This window comes from Centroberyx gerrardi, chromosome 5 (genome assembly GCF_048128805.1).
Source record: "Centroberyx gerrardi isolate f3 chromosome 5, fCenGer3.hap1.cur.20231027, whole genome shotgun sequence".
Classification (NCBI taxonomy): domain Eukaryota; kingdom Metazoa; phylum Chordata; class Actinopteri; order Beryciformes; family Berycidae; genus Centroberyx; species Centroberyx gerrardi.
Genome location: NC_136001.1, coordinates 35,161,186 through 35,180,231, shown reverse-complemented (window position 1 = coordinate 35,180,231; position 19,046 = coordinate 35,161,186). Strand labels below are relative to the sequence as shown.

At 39.7% G+C, this 19,046-nt stretch overlaps 1 protein-coding gene across 1 annotated transcript; it reads right to left on the bottom strand.

Moving 5' to 3' along the window:
* Window positions 1-309: 309 nt before the first annotated feature.
* LOC139908399 (myosin heavy chain, fast skeletal muscle-like) lies at window positions 310-10,626 on the bottom strand. Its single transcript, XM_078283379.1, has 40 exons — window positions 10,593-10,626; window positions 10,244-10,462; window positions 10,014-10,157; window positions 9,763-9,919; window positions 9,629-9,656; window positions 9,426-9,540; window positions 9,232-9,324; window positions 9,076-9,139; window positions 8,896-8,994; window positions 8,699-8,802; window positions 8,431-8,569; window positions 8,183-8,301; window positions 7,534-7,683; window positions 7,275-7,445; window positions 6,883-7,183; window positions 6,642-6,712; window positions 6,439-6,526; window positions 6,197-6,314; window positions 5,994-6,117; window positions 5,775-5,911; window positions 5,437-5,692; window positions 5,098-5,340; window positions 4,837-5,013; window positions 4,613-4,758; window positions 4,438-4,528; window positions 3,945-4,334; window positions 3,717-3,843; window positions 3,430-3,548; window positions 3,146-3,342; window positions 2,867-3,050; window positions 2,603-2,768; window positions 2,329-2,453; window positions 1,865-2,173; window positions 1,574-1,777; window positions 1,344-1,469; window positions 1,067-1,237; window positions 877-981; window positions 673-768; window positions 438-569; window positions 310-330 (listed from the first exon to the last, which is right to left on the bottom strand). Exons 2-40 carry the CDS (start codon window positions 10,448-10,450, stop codon window positions 310-312), a joined length of 5,814 nt encoding a protein of 1,937 aa, XP_078139505.1. The 5' UTR covers window positions 10,451-10,462; window positions 10,593-10,626.
* Window positions 10,627-19,046: the final 8,420 nt, after the last annotated feature.

Here is a 19,046-nt window from a genome sequence, read left to right as displayed (position 1 = left end):
CTTACAGCAAGCCCACTAACTAATCAGCAGGAAACCATTGATGAAGGATGAAGAACAGAGTTTAATTACTGCATTCACAAATGCATTTGTTAATCACTTAGTTAACATGAAGACATTTATTCATGCCTTAATTAAGCATTTGTTCACCATTAATTAATGCATTAACTCATGTTAGTTAATACAACTTTTTTATAAAATGTTACTGAATAAATAACAGACAAAAGAGAAATATTTGTGGTAACATTTATTGTATGCAATCAACAATGTCATCATATTTTATGACTTATTGTGATGCTTTAATAAGAGAACTTATTCAGCTGCCTCTTTTCCCTGTGAAAAATAAACACATTTTTAGTCAAACACAAATAAAATGTTTCAATCATTTCAAAGTTAATATTCATTGAATTAACATGCACTGATGAAAAACTTATGTTTACCTTGCCAGAGTCACGGCTCTTAGCTCTCAGCTTGTTGACCTGAGACTCGGCAATATCAGCTCGCTCTTCAGCCTCCTCCAACTCGTGCTGAATCTTCCTGCACTTTGTCAGGTGAGTGTTGGCCTGCTCCTCCTGTGAAACCATCATAAATTCTCATTGCAAATCCTAAGACTAGAGTAAAAATTGTGAAAACGTTTGCAAATAGATGAAGCATTTTTACATGATTTCAACTTACCGCTTCCTCAGCCTGCCTCTTGTAGGCCTTCACCTTCAGTTGCAGCTTGTCTACCAGAGCCTGCAGCCGGGCGCCATTCTTCTTGTCCTCTTCAGTCTAATGTAAGTATGAACACAAACATGAATGACCGTTAATAATTGGCATATCTTTTAATATGGTCATTTAGTCAATAGGAACACTGTTACAAAAGTAAGCTTGGTATACCTGGTATGTGAGTTCCTTCACTCTCCTCTCATATTTACGGACACCTTTAACAGCGTCTCCTCCACGTCTCTGTTCAGCTTCAATCTCTGTCTCCAGCTCACGCACCTTCAGAAATGAATTATAAACTATGAGACTCATTCTGCATATTTTGTAATGTCATGTACTGTAAACTGTGTAACAGTTATCTTACCCTGGACTCCAGTTTCTGGAGCTGTTTCTTGCCACCCTTCATGGCCAAGTTCTCAGCCTCATCCAGGCGGTGCTGCAGGTCCTTGACTGTGATCTCCAGGTTCTTCTTCATCCTCTCCAGATGAGAGCTAGTGTCCTGTTCTTTCTTCAGCTCTTCAGCCATCATAGCAGCCTAGAAAAAGAATTATTTACATTAATTAGGCATGCCATACAAAATTCATGTTCTTCCAGATGTATGGATGAGATCTGGGTGACTATGAAATAAAATTTAAACCCACATCAGTGATGGCTTTCTTGGCCTTCTCCTCTGCATTTCTTGCTTCCTGAACACTGTCATCTACTTCAGTCTGGACTTGGACCAGGTCAGCCTCCAGCTTCTTCTTTGTGTTCATAAGGCTTGTATTCTAGGAAAAGGAAGGAAAAATTCAGTTTAGCAATGACTATGATGAGCTCGTATTATTTAAAAATGTATTGATTATAGAATTAGTGAAGAAATGATTTTGTTTACTTGAGAGTGCAGCAATCCAACACGCTCACTAGCATCCACCAGCTCTTGCTCAGCCACTTTACGGCCTCTCTCTGTCTGTTCCAGACCAACCCTCAGCTCATCAATTTCAGCCACCATGAGACCATTCCTACGCTCGACCATAGCAGCTTGCTCCTTGAGGTCTTCCTGCGCTCTGAGAGCATCATCAAGGTGCAGCTGGGCATCCTAATGTTAAGATTGTGTTGTAGAAACAGAAAAAGATCAGAATGTTGCTGCACATAGAATGGCATGTACAGTTGTCATGTGATGTACCTTCAATTGTCCCTGGACATTCCTCAGCTGCTTCTGGGCCTCAGAAGCCTGGCGGTTAGCATGACTCAGCTGAATCTCCATCTCATTCAGATCTCCCTCCATCTTCTTTTTGATTCTCAGGGCATCGTTCCTGCTCCTGACCTCAGAGTCAAGAGTAGTCTGCATGGAGTCAATCACCCTCTGGCTGTTCCTCTTGATCTGCTCCATCTCCTCATCTTTCTCTGCCAGCTTTCTGTCAACCTCACCTTTGACCTGGTTGAGCTCCAGCTGGACACGCAGAATCTTGGACTCCTCATGTTCCAGAGTTCCCTAAAATGTAAAAATATTAAAACATAGCCCGTGTTGTCTTCTGAATGTAATATTGGGCATGTCTCTATTGTTCAATAAGATATGTAAATTTCATGGACAAAGGAAAACATATACATTAGCAATTCTAATGCTAAGCTTTCCAGTTGAAATTTCACCTCAGCCTCCTCAAGAGCTGTCTGGATCTCTGACTTCTCTGTCTCCACCTGCTTCTTGGACTTCTCCAGCTCATGGATGCTTTTTCCAGTCTCACCAATCTGTTCAGTCAGGTCTGAGATTTCCTCTGCAGAAGGTTGTATATTTTTAGGTTAAGGCTATGTGTCTCATTCTAACTGATATATACATATTAACAATCATGAACATATTTCAATATTTCAATTACTATTTTCAATTTCAAATTACTATTGCTAACATTATCAGGTGAGAACTCACGTTGCAGGTTCTTGTTCTCCCGCTTCAGGGTCTCCAGCTGATCCAGAGCTTCCTCATAAGAGTTTTTCATCTTGAACAGCTCAGTGCTGAGAGAACGAGCCTCTTTCTGAGCTCCCTCAAGCTCTGCCTGACCCTCCTCGTATTTCTGCTTCCAATCTGCCAGAACCTGCATAGTAATTTAAAATGAGCAATGTTACCCAATTTTGGAATGGTTATACTTTGACACTTCCAGTGGTTTTGACAAGGTAATCAGTGTCAACACACCTTATCAAAGTTCCTCTGCTTCTTGTCAAGGTTGGCAGCCAAAGAATTGGCTCTCTCCACATCAATCATGAGGTCCTCCACCTCACCCTGGAGCCTCTGTTTGGTTTTCTCCAGAGACGCACACTTGGAGTTCACAGCCTCAATCTGTTCCTCAGCTTCCTGAAGGCGCTGGGCAAGCTTTTTCCTGTTAAGCATTTGCAAATGTAATCATTCATGTATACTATTCTAACAAGTATTTTGTAGAGACCATTAGGAAAAACAAAATCTTCATTGACTCACTTTGACTCTTCAAGCTCCTCAGTGCGCTGGATAGCATCAGTTTCATACTTGCTCCTCCATTGGGCCACTTCACTGTTGGCCTTGGACATTCCACGTTGCAGCTCTGCCTTGGCCTCCTGCTCCTCCTCAAACTGCTCCCTCAGAAGATCACAGTCATGGCGGGCTGATTGCACACCGTGGGCAAGGGCATTCTTGGCCTGGAAAAGATTATTAAAATAAAAACCAGTGAATATATGAACATGCAATCCTTAAAAAATCCTGAAATCTTTGACAATTTTCCTCACCTTAACTTCCTCCTCAATTTGTCTCTTCAGCTCCTCAATCTGCTGTGTGAAGGCTTGCTTGCCTCTGGTCAGCTGGGAGACAAGGGCTTCTTTCTCCTCAAGCTGACGACTAAACTCACCTAGATGGAAATGGATTTTTTTATTTGAAATATATACACTTCTAACTGGCCCAGCATTAAAGTAAAAAAAATAAAATGGCTTCTAATTATAGATTGAGTCTAATAATGGATTGAGTTCAAAAGTACATTGGTATATTTTATGAACAAGTCAATGAAAGTAAGACTTGCCATTCTCTGTCATCAGTCTTGCTCTCTGAGCGCTGATGTCATTTATCTGGCGAACATTCTCGTCATTCTTAGCCTTAAGTTCACTGAACTGGTCCTCAAGGGTGCGGCACATCTTCTCGAGATTTCCCTGTTTATCAACATTAGACAGGTTCAGTAATTCTTCCACTAATACAAGTTTTTTCTCAAGTGTGAATATACAGTACATATGTATAGAAAATAACATTATACCTTGGATTTTGCCACAGCTTCCATATTGCTAGACAGGTCATCAATCTCCATCTTGTATTCACTCTTCTCCTTCTCCAGCTTCTGCTTGACACGCTGCAGGTTGTCGATCTGTTCTCCCAGCTCTGCAACACTGTCAGCCTGCTTCTTGCGGAGAGTAGCAGCAGTGGCTTCATGCTGTAAGGTGGACTCCTCAAGGTCACGACGCAGCTTCTGGAACTCAGCTTCACGCTTCTTGTTCATCTCAATCTGAGCAGCAGTGGCTCCACCGGCCTCCTCAAGTCTCTCACTGATCTCTTCAAGTTCCCTGGAGAGGTCAGCTCTCAGCTTCTCAACCTTGGCGCGAGCAGCACGCTCAGCCTCGATCTCTTCCTCCAGTTCCTCAATACGAGCCTTGAAAGTTAAGAAATATTGTTAAATGAATGTATGCAACTGACATATTGCATAAAAACTCAATGATAAGTTTGACATAGATTTGAAATCAAACATTACACACCTGGAGCTCTTTAATCTTCTTCTGTAGCTGAGCACCCAAGGATTGTTCATCTTCAATCTTACTGAGATGCTGGCTTATCTCAAAGTCCTTCCTGTTGAGTAAATGTCATCATCATAAGATACTGGTTGCAATAACATATTTTGTGCATACAGTTTTCAAATTCTGTCCACATTACTTCTTGATTTTCTCGTCAGACTGCTGCTTGTCATTCTCAAGATCCATGACGGATTCCTGGGCCAGTTTCAGATCGCCCTCGAGCTTCCTCTTTGCTCTCTCAAGGTCCATGCGGAGCTTCTTCTCTTGCTCCAGAGAACCTTCAAGCTGCAAAATACCACGTGTTTATAATTACAGCAGGCATATATTCTTATTGAATAGCAAATAGCATGTTCATGAACTCACATCATCCACTTGCTGCTCAAGCTTGGTCTTGGCCTTGGTCAGAGTGTTGACTTTGTCTTCCTCTGCCTGCAGGTCATCAAGAGTCTGCTGATGTGCCTCTTGGAGGGCTTTCTTCTCCTTTGTCAGCTTAGCAATGCTCTCATCTTGAGAGGCCATCTCTTCAGTCAGGTTCTTCACCTGAATATGTAAAAACATATTGTCATAATTGGGTAATTATTCAAATATTGGATGATATATTAGACAGAGTGAATATCCATGAACCTTGTTCTCAGTGGCATGCTTCTCCTTCTCCACTTTGGCTAAGGTAAGCTCCAGGTCATCAATGTCCTTCTTGAGCTCGGAGCATTCATCCTCCAGTTTCCTCTTCTTGGCAGTTAGCTCAGCGTTGACTTCCTCCTCATCCTCCAGTCTCTCACTTGTCTCTTTGAGTTTTGCCTCCATCTGGATCTTACTCTTGATAAGTCCCTCACATCTCTCCTCAGCATCTGACAGATTCTCTGATTCCTAGTTAGAACAAAAGTGAAAAGGGGAAAATATTTCAACATTTGCTCTGGAAAAGATGTGAGAAATCAACAAAGCTTTCTGTTGACATCTACTCACAGATGCCACTTGCAGCTGCAGATCATTCTTCTCCTGCAGAAGAGACACCATCTTCTCCTCCAGTTCCTTCTTCTTAGCCTGGGCCGTGGCCAGGTCTGTTTTCATCTTCTCATAGTTTTCCTTCATGTTCTGCAGCTCCTTCTCAGTTTCAGCACTCTTCAGAAGGGGCTTAATCTTGTAGTACACCTTCATCCATGGCCAGTGTTTCACATTCATGAATGAGCGGATGTTGTACTGGATGCTGTAAATGGCTTCCCTATGGAAGGAAATCACTGTTATGTACAAAGTCATTTTGGCACTGCACCTAGCCTAAATATATGGTTAGAATTTCTACTTGCCTCCTTTCCATCATCTTCACAAACTCCTTCCTCATGACATAGCCACGGCAGAGACCCTGAGTCATGGTGACCAGAGCAGCAAGCTTCTCATCTCGCATCTCCTCAAGGGTACCTAGTAGACCAGCTTTGAAGAACACCTGACGAGAACATAAAAATATTATGGACAATTGATTTTCATCCATGAAACGGAGTTTAGTTTTTTCTTACTCAATTGTTTACCTTGGTGTGTCCAAATTTATACTCCTCATGATTCACATCAATTGACCCAAGCAGCTTCTCAGAGGCCTTCTTGTTGTCAATGAATTGACCCTCAGGGATGACGCTGGCATTCAGTACTTTGTACCTATTGCAAAACAGTTAATGGTCACATTTGGCACCTTCTTTTCAAAGTTAGGAAAACTCTGTGGTAAATTAGGTAATACCTCTGCTTGAAGTCACCATAGAGGATTCTGCTGGGGAAACCTTTCCTGCAGATTCTGATACCCTCCAGCACACCGTTACACCTCAGCTGGTGGATAACCAGGAAGTTTTCCATCAGACCTGTGAAGAGGTTGTTACTTCATAATTATTATGACAAAGTAAAAGACCCACTACCGCCAAGCTGTGTTAAATGACTGCAAACTGTATGGACAATATTAAGAACATTGGTTAGCTGTCAGTGTACCTGGAGTCTTTGACTCATTGGGAATCAGGCAACGTACAAAGTGAGGATGAGTGCTCCTCAAGTTGGTCATAAGCTTGCCCAAGTTCTCCTGTAGATACAAGATAAAACCAAATATTCTTTATGAAAAACATAAAATAAGAAACATTTTGCATTTATTTGAGTTTCATTACAAACAGGCACTTTAGGCTGTTCTTAAATTTTACCCTGAACTGTGAGGACACAGTCTGCATGGAACCACCCTTCTTCTTGCCTCCCTTCTTGCCACCGCCAGTCTCTGTTGATTTTGATTTATTAATATCATGAGTTGATAGGTCCAGTGTTGTTTACTTATGATCAAGCTGGAAAGTTATCATTCAACTGACTTTTTTGAGTAGGCATATTGTTTATCTTAAAGACAAAAACATGAATTCCCATAATCCTAAGCGTTATAAAGTGATACTGTACCTTCAACAACAGGGGGATACAGGACAGGCAACAGTTTAACACCAGACTTCTGGTACAGCTGAACAACAGAGTCGTTCAGGGGATCCTTGTTCTTGTCCAGCCAGCCACCGACATTGTAGTCCACAGTTCCAGCATAGTGCACCAGAGAGAAATGGGCCTCAGCCTTGCCTTTGGCTGGCTTGGGCTTCTCAAATGCTTTGGTTTTACCGAGGTGCTGGTCATACAGCTTGTTCTTGAAGGTAACGTCTGAGGCCTTTGGGAACATGCACTCCTCTTCAAGGATGGAGAAGATGCCCATGGGCTGCATAAAAAGTGCAAAGAGATACATCATGAAGAGGCACTGTTGTAGCATATCATGAATTCTAACATAAAGTCACAACATTGTTGTGTACCTTTTCAATGAGCTCAATGCAGGCAGCCAAGTCCATGCCAAAGTCAATGAACTCCCAGATGATACCCTCCTTCTTGTACTCCTCTTGCTCCAGGACAAACATGTGGTGGTTGAAGAACTGTTGCAGTTTCTCATTGGTGAAGTTGATACACAACTGCTCCATGCTGTTGAACTGTCAATGGAAATAGGATTAACCTAATATATCACAAACTTTGTTAGAAAATGATCTAGTCAATCCATTACCATGAATGCATACTTACATCAAAGATTTCAAAACCAGCAATGTCCAGCACACCAATGAAGTATTGCCGTTGCTGCTTGGTGTCCAGCATTTGGTTGATGCGGATGACCATCCACAAGAACATTCTTTCATAGATAGACTTAGCGAGGGCGCTCACTGAGTTCAGGATCTGAAGAAAAGTTTCATTTGAATCAATATCATTAGAATCTACAGTGTTACAAAGAGGGTCCTGATTTAATAAAGTAGAGATCCATCAATTGAAATCAATCAACACATGCAGGAACAGCTAACAGAGGACATTCAGATGCAAACTATAAATGTAATTTGTGAAATTCCTCCATGAGCTTCAGCTTCATGAGGAACTGGGAAACTTCTCTCCACTGAATTTTGGAGCAATTTGTTTAGTTAATCATGGGAGTTATATTTGTGTTTCTTCTTGTTTATGCATTATTAAAGTACCTAAAACTGGACTCAAGTACAATTCCTGATCAAAAATATTGATCTACGCTCCTCCGCTGTCTTTCATAACTGTTCATAGAGGGACAAATAAAGGACTCCTTCGTGGTATTCAAAATCATTTACCTGAAATTGAAGCTTAAACATATTCATGCACTGGCTCGTGACTTAATTATGAGATGTGTATGAAATTAACAGAATAATCTGCTAACCTGTTGCACAGTCTGTCCCTTGGTGACAAACTCATTTCCGACCTTCACTCTGGGGTAGCACAGAGCCTTCAGCATGTCAGCCGAGTTCAGGCCCAACAAGTAAGAAACCTTGTCAGCCTCTGAAAATGTCACAAAAATACATTTACTAGATATATGACTGATTTCTAAAATGTGACATAATGGAAAATGCATATTTGATTCGTTTCACGCCAGAGATTTTTTAACTCATCCATGAAGTTAATCCTCACCCTCTGTGCCATCTGGTTCACCCTGCTCTTCACGCTGCTTCTGCTTGAACTTCATGTTACCATGGTGGAGCACAGCACCGGTAAACTTGTAGATGCCCATCTTCTCCTCATTGGTGAAGCCCAGAATATCAATAGCAGTCTGTATTCAATAGAGGTATTGACACTGAGTAAAAGTCACTATGGAAAATACATTTTACTGAGTAATTGTGATGGAATATTGAATGTATAATAGATTAAGAAAATGAAAATGAGAGTGAACATCTCTCACATCAGTGGCAACCAACTCTTCTTTGTCATCAATGCTGGCCACAGTAATCTGACCCATACTGCACATGGGGAAGTCATAGGGGTTGGTGGTGATGAGCGTCATTTCTGGAGATCAAAAAAGGTTTAAAGGAATAACTGGTTATGGACCATGTGAACAACGTGGGTTGTTTTAACATTGTATCACAATGTTTATCTTACCAATCAGCTCAGGTTTGTGGTTGGTCATCATCTGGTAGAAGATGTGGTAGCCTCTCTCATCAGGAAGCTGGAACGTCACTCTAGACTTCTCCAGCAGATCTATAAGCATTGTTCATGAATCAAAATCTACACCACTGATAATGCCAGTCATTCCATTTAATATGTGAAGTTGATACTTACATGTCTCAATATCAGCACTAGCCAGTTTACCAGTTGTGCCAAAATGGATTCTGATGAATTTACCCTGTTTGGAATAGCATATTGTTTACCATCCCTCTGCATAGGCAATATATAATTGAAGATATTTCTCACAGTTTGAAATCCCTCCATACTTACAAAACGAGAGGAGTTGTCATTCCTCACAGTCTTGGCATTACCATAGGCTTCCAGCAAGGGATTGGCTGCAATAATCTGGTCCTCCAGTGACCCCTGTAATATGTTTTTTTTTCATTTTAATATTCATTTCAGTAGTACATTTCTATTTTGTCGTTTTCAATGTTGAAATGTAGAAAATCCTCATGATAATATACCTGCATCTTTCCTGATGTTGCCTCCTTCTTCTTTTCTCCACCACCCACTGAGATTGTTGCAAAGTACTGGATGACACGCTTGGTGTTCACAGTCTTTCCAGCACCAGATTCTCCACTGGGGATGGATATGTAGATTCAGAGAAATTAACTCAATTCGTTTGATGCTATTGGTCTTACAGAGGTGCAATAGATATAAAACTTACGTGATCAAGACAGACTGGTTCTCCCTATCTGCAAAAGGAAAAATTAAGAAATGTATTTCTTATCTCTGTAACATAAGTTAAGATAAGTTATTGAGTTTATTGATAGTTTATACATTTTCTTGACAAGAACATACCAGTAGCCATGAACTGGTAGGCATTGTCAGAGACAGAGAAGATGTGGGGTGGAGCCTCCATGCGCTTTTTGCCTCTGTAAGCACCTACAACCTCAGCATCGTACACTGGGAGCCACTTGTAGGGATTCACAGTTGCACAGAACAGCCCAGAGTAGGTCTGAAGGGGATGAGAGAGATATGACCACTCACAGTATGTTGTATATGAGTCCATGTGCAATATTATACTTTACTCCATAGGCAGAAGAGCTTACGTAGATCATCCATGCTGCATAACGCTCTTTGAGGTTATACAGCACAGCGGCTTCATTGAGATGGGTCATCATGGCCATGTCCTCAATTTTGTCATACTTGGGAGGGTTCATAGGGGTGACATCATCCTCCTTAACCGTCCTCTCCTGAAATATTGAAACACAATTTCAGCTTGTGTTGAAATTCCAACTGTAAGTTGCACTGCTGTGAGTTTCATGAAACTTCAACCTACCTCCTGGTTGGCAAGAACTTTCACGGTGACTTTGCCACCCTCTTTCTTCAGGATTGTACATTTAAGGTACAGCTCCTTAACATCAGCCACATAGGCAGCAGATTTGGCATCAAAGGGTGCGGTTTGAGCCTCAAGCCTCTCCTTCTCTGGCTTACGGAGATAAATGGCGGCCTTGCCATAAACGGCCATCTCAGCGTCAGTACTCATGTTGGCGGCTTTCTGTAGATTGCCAAACAGAAATTAACTTTCCTCTTATCTGATGTGCATTGTTTGCTTTGGAGACTGAACACTGTATGATACAAGGATTCTTTATATTCTGTAGTTTAAATAGAGAAAAGGTAACTCTCACCTTTTTCTACCACCCAATCACAGAGGAACTTTTCACAACCCCTAAATGAACAAAGAGTTTTTTGTGATGTTTATGAGTTATTCTTTGAGTTTCAAGTGATACAGGTAGTATAGAGATTACAGATTAGTATATTATAACCAAATACAGATTAGTATAATATTACTCATTTATATTTGCTACATTTTAATTATAGTCACACAACCAGATTTTTACCCTTGACTCCTAGCTTACTTATTTGCAATATTCTTTCTTCCCAATGATGTCCATATCCTATTTCACATTATCATGCCTTTATCTGAATAAACATTAAACTGTTAACTCTATTAATTAAACACTTTTGTCAAGCACTAAGCATCTCTAATACAACTTCTTTGCCATTAATGACAGCTGAAACATCAGTCGCTCTTACCAGCAGTTCGTAGTCTCTGAAATCCCCTGCAGTCTGTCCATCTCATCATGAGCCTCCTTATATTAATGTCATTCTGCAGGCCAAGCAGAAACTAAATATGGGGATGTCTTCAAAAGGCTCTAATACATTTTCATTTGAATTTGACTCTTCATTGGCCCCCATCTTGTAGGGCAAAATAATGTGCCATCTAACTGTCTCATGTAATACAAGATGAGAAATCATTTTCTGTCCATATATTTCATGTGTTATAAGTGAACTCTTAACTGACACTGTAACATATGTGAACCAGTTAAGCCTAAAATCTAACAGATTCAACATTAAACAGTTACACTGATAACAAACAATTCTACATGTATAATGTTTGCACTGAATACAACTCTTAACTCAATTTCAGATTTTAGTATTGCAAATAAATATTTTAATTTGACCATTCTATTCATTTTTTTGTGGTATGAATTAATTTGATTTGACAAATTAAAAAGACACATCTATAAATAAATCAGGTCAAGCTTTAACACTTGTGCTTGCAACATTGCAACCATAACTGGCAAGCCTTTTTTGTCATGCGTAGTGCTTATAAACTTTTAGGACTTCATGCCAGAGGATAAGATTCAATAGAGGACTAGCAACTTTACAGTGGGTGTTGTGTTGCATGTATTTATAATTTGTTTGGATTACTTTTCCATTAGAACGTTTTGATTTTATCAACCTATTTTCTAATGAAAATAATATTACTTTCCTTCATCACCATTAACGAGGGTAAGCTTTACTAAATTTTAGAAATAGCAAAACTCAAGCCTGTGCTACAGTTTAAGTTAAATGCTGTAAACAAAAGTAGAGCATGCATAATGAGGTCTAATGAGGTATTTAATGTGTGAATGTGACATTTATGAAGGCAAACCTATACTGTAGTATGGTCTCAACTGATTTCTTCACCTACACACCTTGATTTTAAATCCTTGTGAGTCATTCCTTGAAATGGGTGCCTTTTGGACACAGTGATGTCTATTTTTTTAAAGTATCCATTTTCCATCCTTTTTCCATCTTTAACATTCTGTCAGAAAGAGGACAAGTTTGACTTGCAGAAAAACATATTGGTCCAACTTAGGCAGCTAATTGCTGTGGATTTTGAGCAAATTTTTGACAGACCATAGCATATGTCAACCCTGTGACTGTCATGCAATTATGTCACACAATTATTTCAAAGTAATTTCAATTTCTACATTTTTTTTAAATGTTTTCAATTTTAGTTATTTAATAAAATGCCTTTTTACTTCATTGAAGTCATTACATTTGTGTTGAGCAGCTTAAAGTGTTGATTTCCTTTAAAAAAAAATGCCATTATTGAAAGAATTATCCCATTATTTTAGGATATATAATTGGTCTCCTCTTCCCCTACCTAACATATGTTCACATCTGGTGAGGTTATGATATTATTATTAGTATTACAAGATATATCAAAGTAACAGGGTTGACGACAGTAACAGGGTTGACGGGATAGAAGATGTTAATTTAAAAGAATCACCCTTCAACTGATATATTACTCTCACTCTCACTCTCACTCCCAAAGCAGGGACCCAAGTAACTGACATTAGAAGGGTGCAAAAATATGTTTATAACATAATGAACTTCAAAAAGCGTGAGTCCTTGCTGAACTTCATTTAAACAGTTTAAACTGCTTAACAGCAGCTTTTTGAGCACAACCATCTGGAAGCTAACACAAACAATAAAAACTGACAAATCATACATTTCATTAGGGGGAGCAGCATTTTAAAATAATGTTCTGCCACAGTAAAACAACATTTCCTTGTAGCAAGTCAAGGAATTAGTTTTCATTCTTGAAATAAGAAAAATAGTTGTGACCTAATTTAAACAATAAAAACAAACCAGTCAGAAACAGAGCACATTAATACTGACGAATATGTAGATTAATGTATTAATTAATGTATGAATTATGTAGGTGGCCACCAATTATATTATTCATTTTCTTTTCACAGCTAAATTTGTATCTGATTTACTTTTCACACATAAATCAGGTAAGTATGTCACTCGTTTTCTTTTCACAGGTATAGCAGGTATGTACAGTATATTACTCATTTTCTTTTCACAGGTAAATCAAATAAGTATGTTACTTATTTTCTTTTCACAGGTAAATCTATTACATATATTGTCTTGGCTCATTTCACAATTCAAACTCCATTCATGCATTCATGAGTACAAAATGTGAATTACTTGTGAGGCTGCCATTTTTTGTGTGATTCAGGGTTAACATCATATTTGCTTATATCTTTTGACCTGTTTGAGTCATACGACTATATGGCTTAAATCTTCGATATTTATTCACAAAATTTAATTAATAAATAGGTTTACAGACTATTTTCTTTACACAAGGCATATATTGGCCATTACTCCCCATGTGATGAAGGACATGGAAACACATGGCATGTATGTAGTGAGGGGTTACATGCTTTTATGAAATAACTTTTAAAATTATTTTAAAATAACTTTTCAAATAAAATTAATTGTATATCCTTTGAAATACAGGGTAACAGGGTTGATGTGTTTGACTGTTATCAGTTGAACATTTAAAAAGAAAAAAATCAAAAATTGGGATAGCTGGAAAGCTGGGAAACTTATTTGCCTTTTCACTGTTGTTTGTCCTCCATGAAAATGGTGTCACTGAAAATCATATGACTTGTGAAAAAGTCCTTTATTGTGAAGGGGAATGTCATTGAAGTAACAGGGTTGACAGTAGATTTAGGGACACATTTAATATGTTTCATCTTTAAAAATGCATTCATTATAATGAATGACATTATGAGAGAAAGAAGACAACTGAGCAATACAATATTTATTCAAATATTTATTCAAGTCTTATATTAATAGATTTGACACATCTGAATTTTCTATCATTATTTTTCAAAACAGTTCAAGTCCAGTCAATTTGCAAGGGATAGATAGGCAATATTTTCTACAGGATTGAGATCCAGAGTCTGACCTGGGCCCGTAGTTAGCAAACATCTTAGCATTACTCCAAGGAATCTCGTTAAATGTATGAGTGTGAACAAATTCACTCACTGCTCAGAGTAGGAGCTAAAAGTTAGTTATCCAATGTCTCTCCCCAACTCTGAGTAATGAGTTGGAGTTGGTCTTAAGAATTTGTCTCAGCATGTTTTTACAATATGAGAAGAACCGTGTAGTGAATGTATGTTTGTTGTTGTATGTTGTTGTTGTTTTTTTCCTTTTGTGACAAGGCATTTGCAGACAAAACAAGACAACATTAAATAACAAACCAATTTTATGACTGTCAACATTGTGTAGTTTTGTTTGTTTTCCAAGTTTAGATATGTCTTGTTTTTGCTATAATGTAGACATCATAAATATAATAATAACACTGTCAGTCAACTCTGGCACTGTTTTTATTATGGTTTAATAATACTCCCTGTAAAGCTGGCTGAATGGCTGAGGCACAAAAGAGATGGTTCTGTTCATCAGTCCAGGTGTTTTATTTACAAGCAGTGCGGTCCCATGCAGTTTATATACAGTGCAGACAAAAATTTGGCCTATTGAAGAAAAAAGGAAAAAATACAACTTGCAAAAAATAGACAAAACGAAGAAAAATATACAAGGCAAAAAAGGATATACTTATAAATCAAATCTGCACTATAGGCAATGCTCCTTTAGATAAGGGCCCTCTGCAGATGACAGCGATCTGGCCTGCCTCTGCCAGCAAGGTCTGCTATACTCTCCCAAGGAGCTCCAGCCTCCACCTTTATATAGTAGCTGGCTCCTACTAAGAGACATCAATTAGTATTTGGTAATCAATTATCTCATAGCATTAGTTACCTGGTTCATATTACTCCACAATATTAAATTCAGCAATAATAAATAAAAGGTCATTAGACATTTCCAAAACAACTGATCCCCTCAAAAGTATTAAAATAACTTTTCAACAAACCCACAATTAAACACCCCTGCCACTTTACCACACTTGGTCCGATCCCCCGGAAACCCCCTCCAGAAAAGGAAGTGGAACGCTCCGCCTCGAGTTTTCCGGGTCTAAAAGAGAGGATCGTCCAGTGCAGCACAGAAGACAGGTGACAAACAATTCATTCGTGAAAAGTACATTAATAAATATACATTTAATTGCAAAGACTATACGTCTCTTGTCTTTTTATTTACACTGCAATGTTTTGTGTAAATGAGTAAAACTACGAATGTGTCGCTATCTATTAACTCTTCCAATACTACTATCGGCGGCCTCCGACATCACCAACAGGGAGAGAGAGAGCAAACGCAGCGATAACACGGCAACACGGACACCTCTATGCTGGCAAGATGTAATTAGAAGTGGCTATGCAGCGTTGTGTGTGCGTTTGCATCTTACTTTCTAGAGGGCACGGGATATCCCCGTGACACTCCCAAACACATAGGCCCATGAAAGGTTGATGTTTGCAAGATAACTCGCCAATTACTTTGAGAGAACACTGAGAACAGTTGTGTCACTTTACCATTTTTACTTTAAATCAATCCATTTTCGGGTTCTAGCCTTTATAAACACAACATGTTAATATAGCCGCATGCGGCAATGAACGGGGTCCAAGCACAATGTGCTAAATTGTCCAAAGATGAGAAACCTTACTATTCATGTGAGCTTGCAGAGAATAGTGCCCTCATGTGACCAAGTGTGTCAAGACTTGGCGAGTCTCCTATCCTTGGACACAGTGACGTTCATTTTATGGGAATATAAGCACCTTTTCACACTCATTAGCACTAAGTCACACTTCACAAAGCCAATGTCCATGTCATTGAAGAACCTATGGTAGAATGGAAGTGATTTTGTTGGACCATGGGATTTGGACTCACGACCCACAACACCATGCTGCGTTTCTCACATTATCACTTTACGAGTAGAACTTAAGACATTATGATTAGTTGACCATACTATTAATGGTATTATTGCAGGCTTGCAGAGAATAGTGGCCTCATGTGACTAAGTGTCTCGAGACTCGGCAGTAAGGCTAACTTGGACACAGTGCCGTTCATTTTATGGGAATATAGGCATCTTTTCATGCTCATTAGCACTACAATGACATAGAACTCATTTGGATGTAAAATCACAAACATTGGAAGTTCACAAAGTGACACTTGGACTATTGGTCATTTGAGCACCTCAGGTACAGTGGAAGTGAAGAACATCAGGTTGTGCTGCACCAACTGGGGTTTGAACTCATGACCGTTGCCTCCAAAGGTATTTCACATACACATTGAACCACTTACACCAGTCCTGCGTTCCTGACAGTATGACTGTAAGTGCTTGGCTTTAAAGGCTCTGGAAACCCACACAGGTGTTTTCAGTTTCTTTGGCTGATTAGACCTCTCTCAGGTTGAAGTTAGGTGGAGCTATACTGGGAATTTGCTGAGGTCAGCAAACTCCTTCTACTAATAAGAATCATAAAGACATAAGTTGTCCCACCCTAACAGGTGCAACAAAACCAGCAGGAGGGTCACAGAGATGTCAATCAGGGACATCCGTACACGCCCAGACAGTCCTGAGAAGAGGTCTAATCAGCAAATTAATTGAAAATACTGCATTTATTGAAAACAGAGCCTTTAAAGCTGATGCATTTTAGAGAACTTTGATGGTCTTAATGTCCTTAATGTAAGATTATCTTTTGCCACTGTTATCATGGAATCTGCTTTAACAAAGGAGGCCGTGGAAAAACTTTACAATTAAATTGAACTAATTGTCAAAATAAATGCAATATAATTCACTACTAACTCATTTGCAAACATAGGGAAAGTGCTGATAACAGGATTTGACCCCACAATCTTGTATACTGCAGACCTGTGTCTTAACCACTAGGCCACTGGTGTTAGTGTTGTACAGTGGGGAAACAAGACAAAGGGACACCAATGTTGAAAGTCAACTGAATGGGACTAAGCCAGTGTGTTGTGGCCATTTAAAGTTAGAATATTGCTATAGCGTCAACTATAGGTACAATACCACCAAATGAGAGTTGACCCGTGCACATATGTACCAAATTTGTTTAAGGTAGGCCAACAACTTCCTGACTTATGGAAATTTTGATATATTCGGCTTCGCCTACAAGTTTTGAAAGCCAATTGTAGCACAACTCTATGGAATATCAAACATCTTTTGACAACTTTCATGCAGGACAGTCCAGATATGCTGTGTGCCAAATTTGGTGAAGATTGGACAAAATTTGTAGAAGAAGTGAAAAAACTGTTTTGGACAAAATTCAAAATGGCAGGAAAATGGGCGTGGCCTATATGGATAGATGCGAAATGACCCAAGGAATTTTGTTTGTACGACATACGGTTCAGACGTTAGAGGCTGAAACGTAAAGTTGCTTTTTATAGCGCCACCATGAGGCCAACTGACTTGGTTTTTGTTGCCTGAGTAGTGGCTGAGACTTTGGACCTATCTGCCAAGTTGGTTGCTGTAGATCTTGCAGTTTCTGAGATCCAGATATTTTTATGGCAGAAGCAGCCAACTTTTGCAGGGAAACAGAAAAAACAGGTAAGCTTAACTTCAGTTACGCTTTCTGTAAAGAAGGTTATTTTGTCATCTGATGGGTATTCTCTGTTGGTGGCCCGCCACGTAAACCCCTTAGTGCTATGGGAGACTGTGTGTTTAACTACCTGGGACACTCAAATGTGACCATTGCATGAATTGGAGAGGGCAAAGATGCTGCGCTATTGCACTATTGAAGGTCACAGAGCAGCATAATAGCTAGGCTTTAACACTTTTGGTGAATTTTGTTTTGTTTTTGACAAGAGATTAGGAATCACACAACCGACTGGGAGGAGATCTTGGGGTAGACCCAGGACACACTGGAGGGATTAGATCTTCCAGGACGCCTGGGAGTGCTTGGGGATCCCTCAGGGAGAGCTGGAGGAAGCTGCTGGGGAAAAGGATGTCCGGGCTGCTCTGCTCGCCCTGTTGCCACCACGACCCTGACCTGGATAAGTGGCTAGAAAATGGATGGATGGATGGAAATTATAATTCTTGATAGACGAATTAAAACTGAAAACAACCCCTTGTTTCAGCACATCTCCAGACACGCACACTTGAGAGGACCTCCCTCTCGTCCTGCACGATGTCCCATCCAGCAGCAGCTCTCTGGGTGGTCTGAGTCTTACAAACCCTGAGGAGGACATGGCTCAGCTGCAAGAAGCGAAAATTAAATTGAAAATAAAAGTGTTGCATTTGTAGGAGGTATATTACACTGTAAAAATGTAAAAAATAAACTTTAGCTTAATGTGTTGCATGAAAGCAGCTTGATTTTGAATTATCTGGCATTGAGCGGTGGTCCAGTGGAACCATTTTAGTGCAAAAAGACACATTCTGCCGGTCTGATGAAAAGCGCTAAATCTGCAGATGATATGGGCAATGGCGATTTTAGGGGGTGGCCTGGGGTGGCCATGGCCACCTCTGAAATCTTATTGGCCATCCCAGTGGCCACCCCAGATCTGATAGGTAGTTGGTCAAGTTTATGAACTCAATAAGGTGGGACAAGCGCTGGTCAATCATTGGGGCTAGTTTTCCATTTCCAACTACTCTAGTAGTTTTGACCATGAGCCAGAAAAAAGCAGGTCTCAAAAACGAAAAGTACTGGAACCTGACTGGGACACACAAGTTGCGGCTGTATCCACATGCTGTCAGGACTCAGGACTCCGGTGACGACGAATCATGGCCAAAAGCTGACATCTAATCGATTGAAGGTGAAAGCAGAATAAGAGATATGGTCATTTCATGTTTTTATGTTCATTTTTTAATGTAGACTTTCTGCCTGAATGCGTGAAAACTTAACAGCCGCCAAATGTAGGCGAACTACACAGTAGTACTAGCTTGTTAGCCTGACTGCAAACCAACCAGCAGTTTGCATTTTGTTGGGGTGTCTTCAAGATTTTTGCAGATGTTTGTGTTCAGTAGAGCTAGCCTATACAGTTAGCTATTCTAATCCATTATGACAATGATCCTGCTGGACATTATAGCTAGCTAGCTATAACTATTGCTT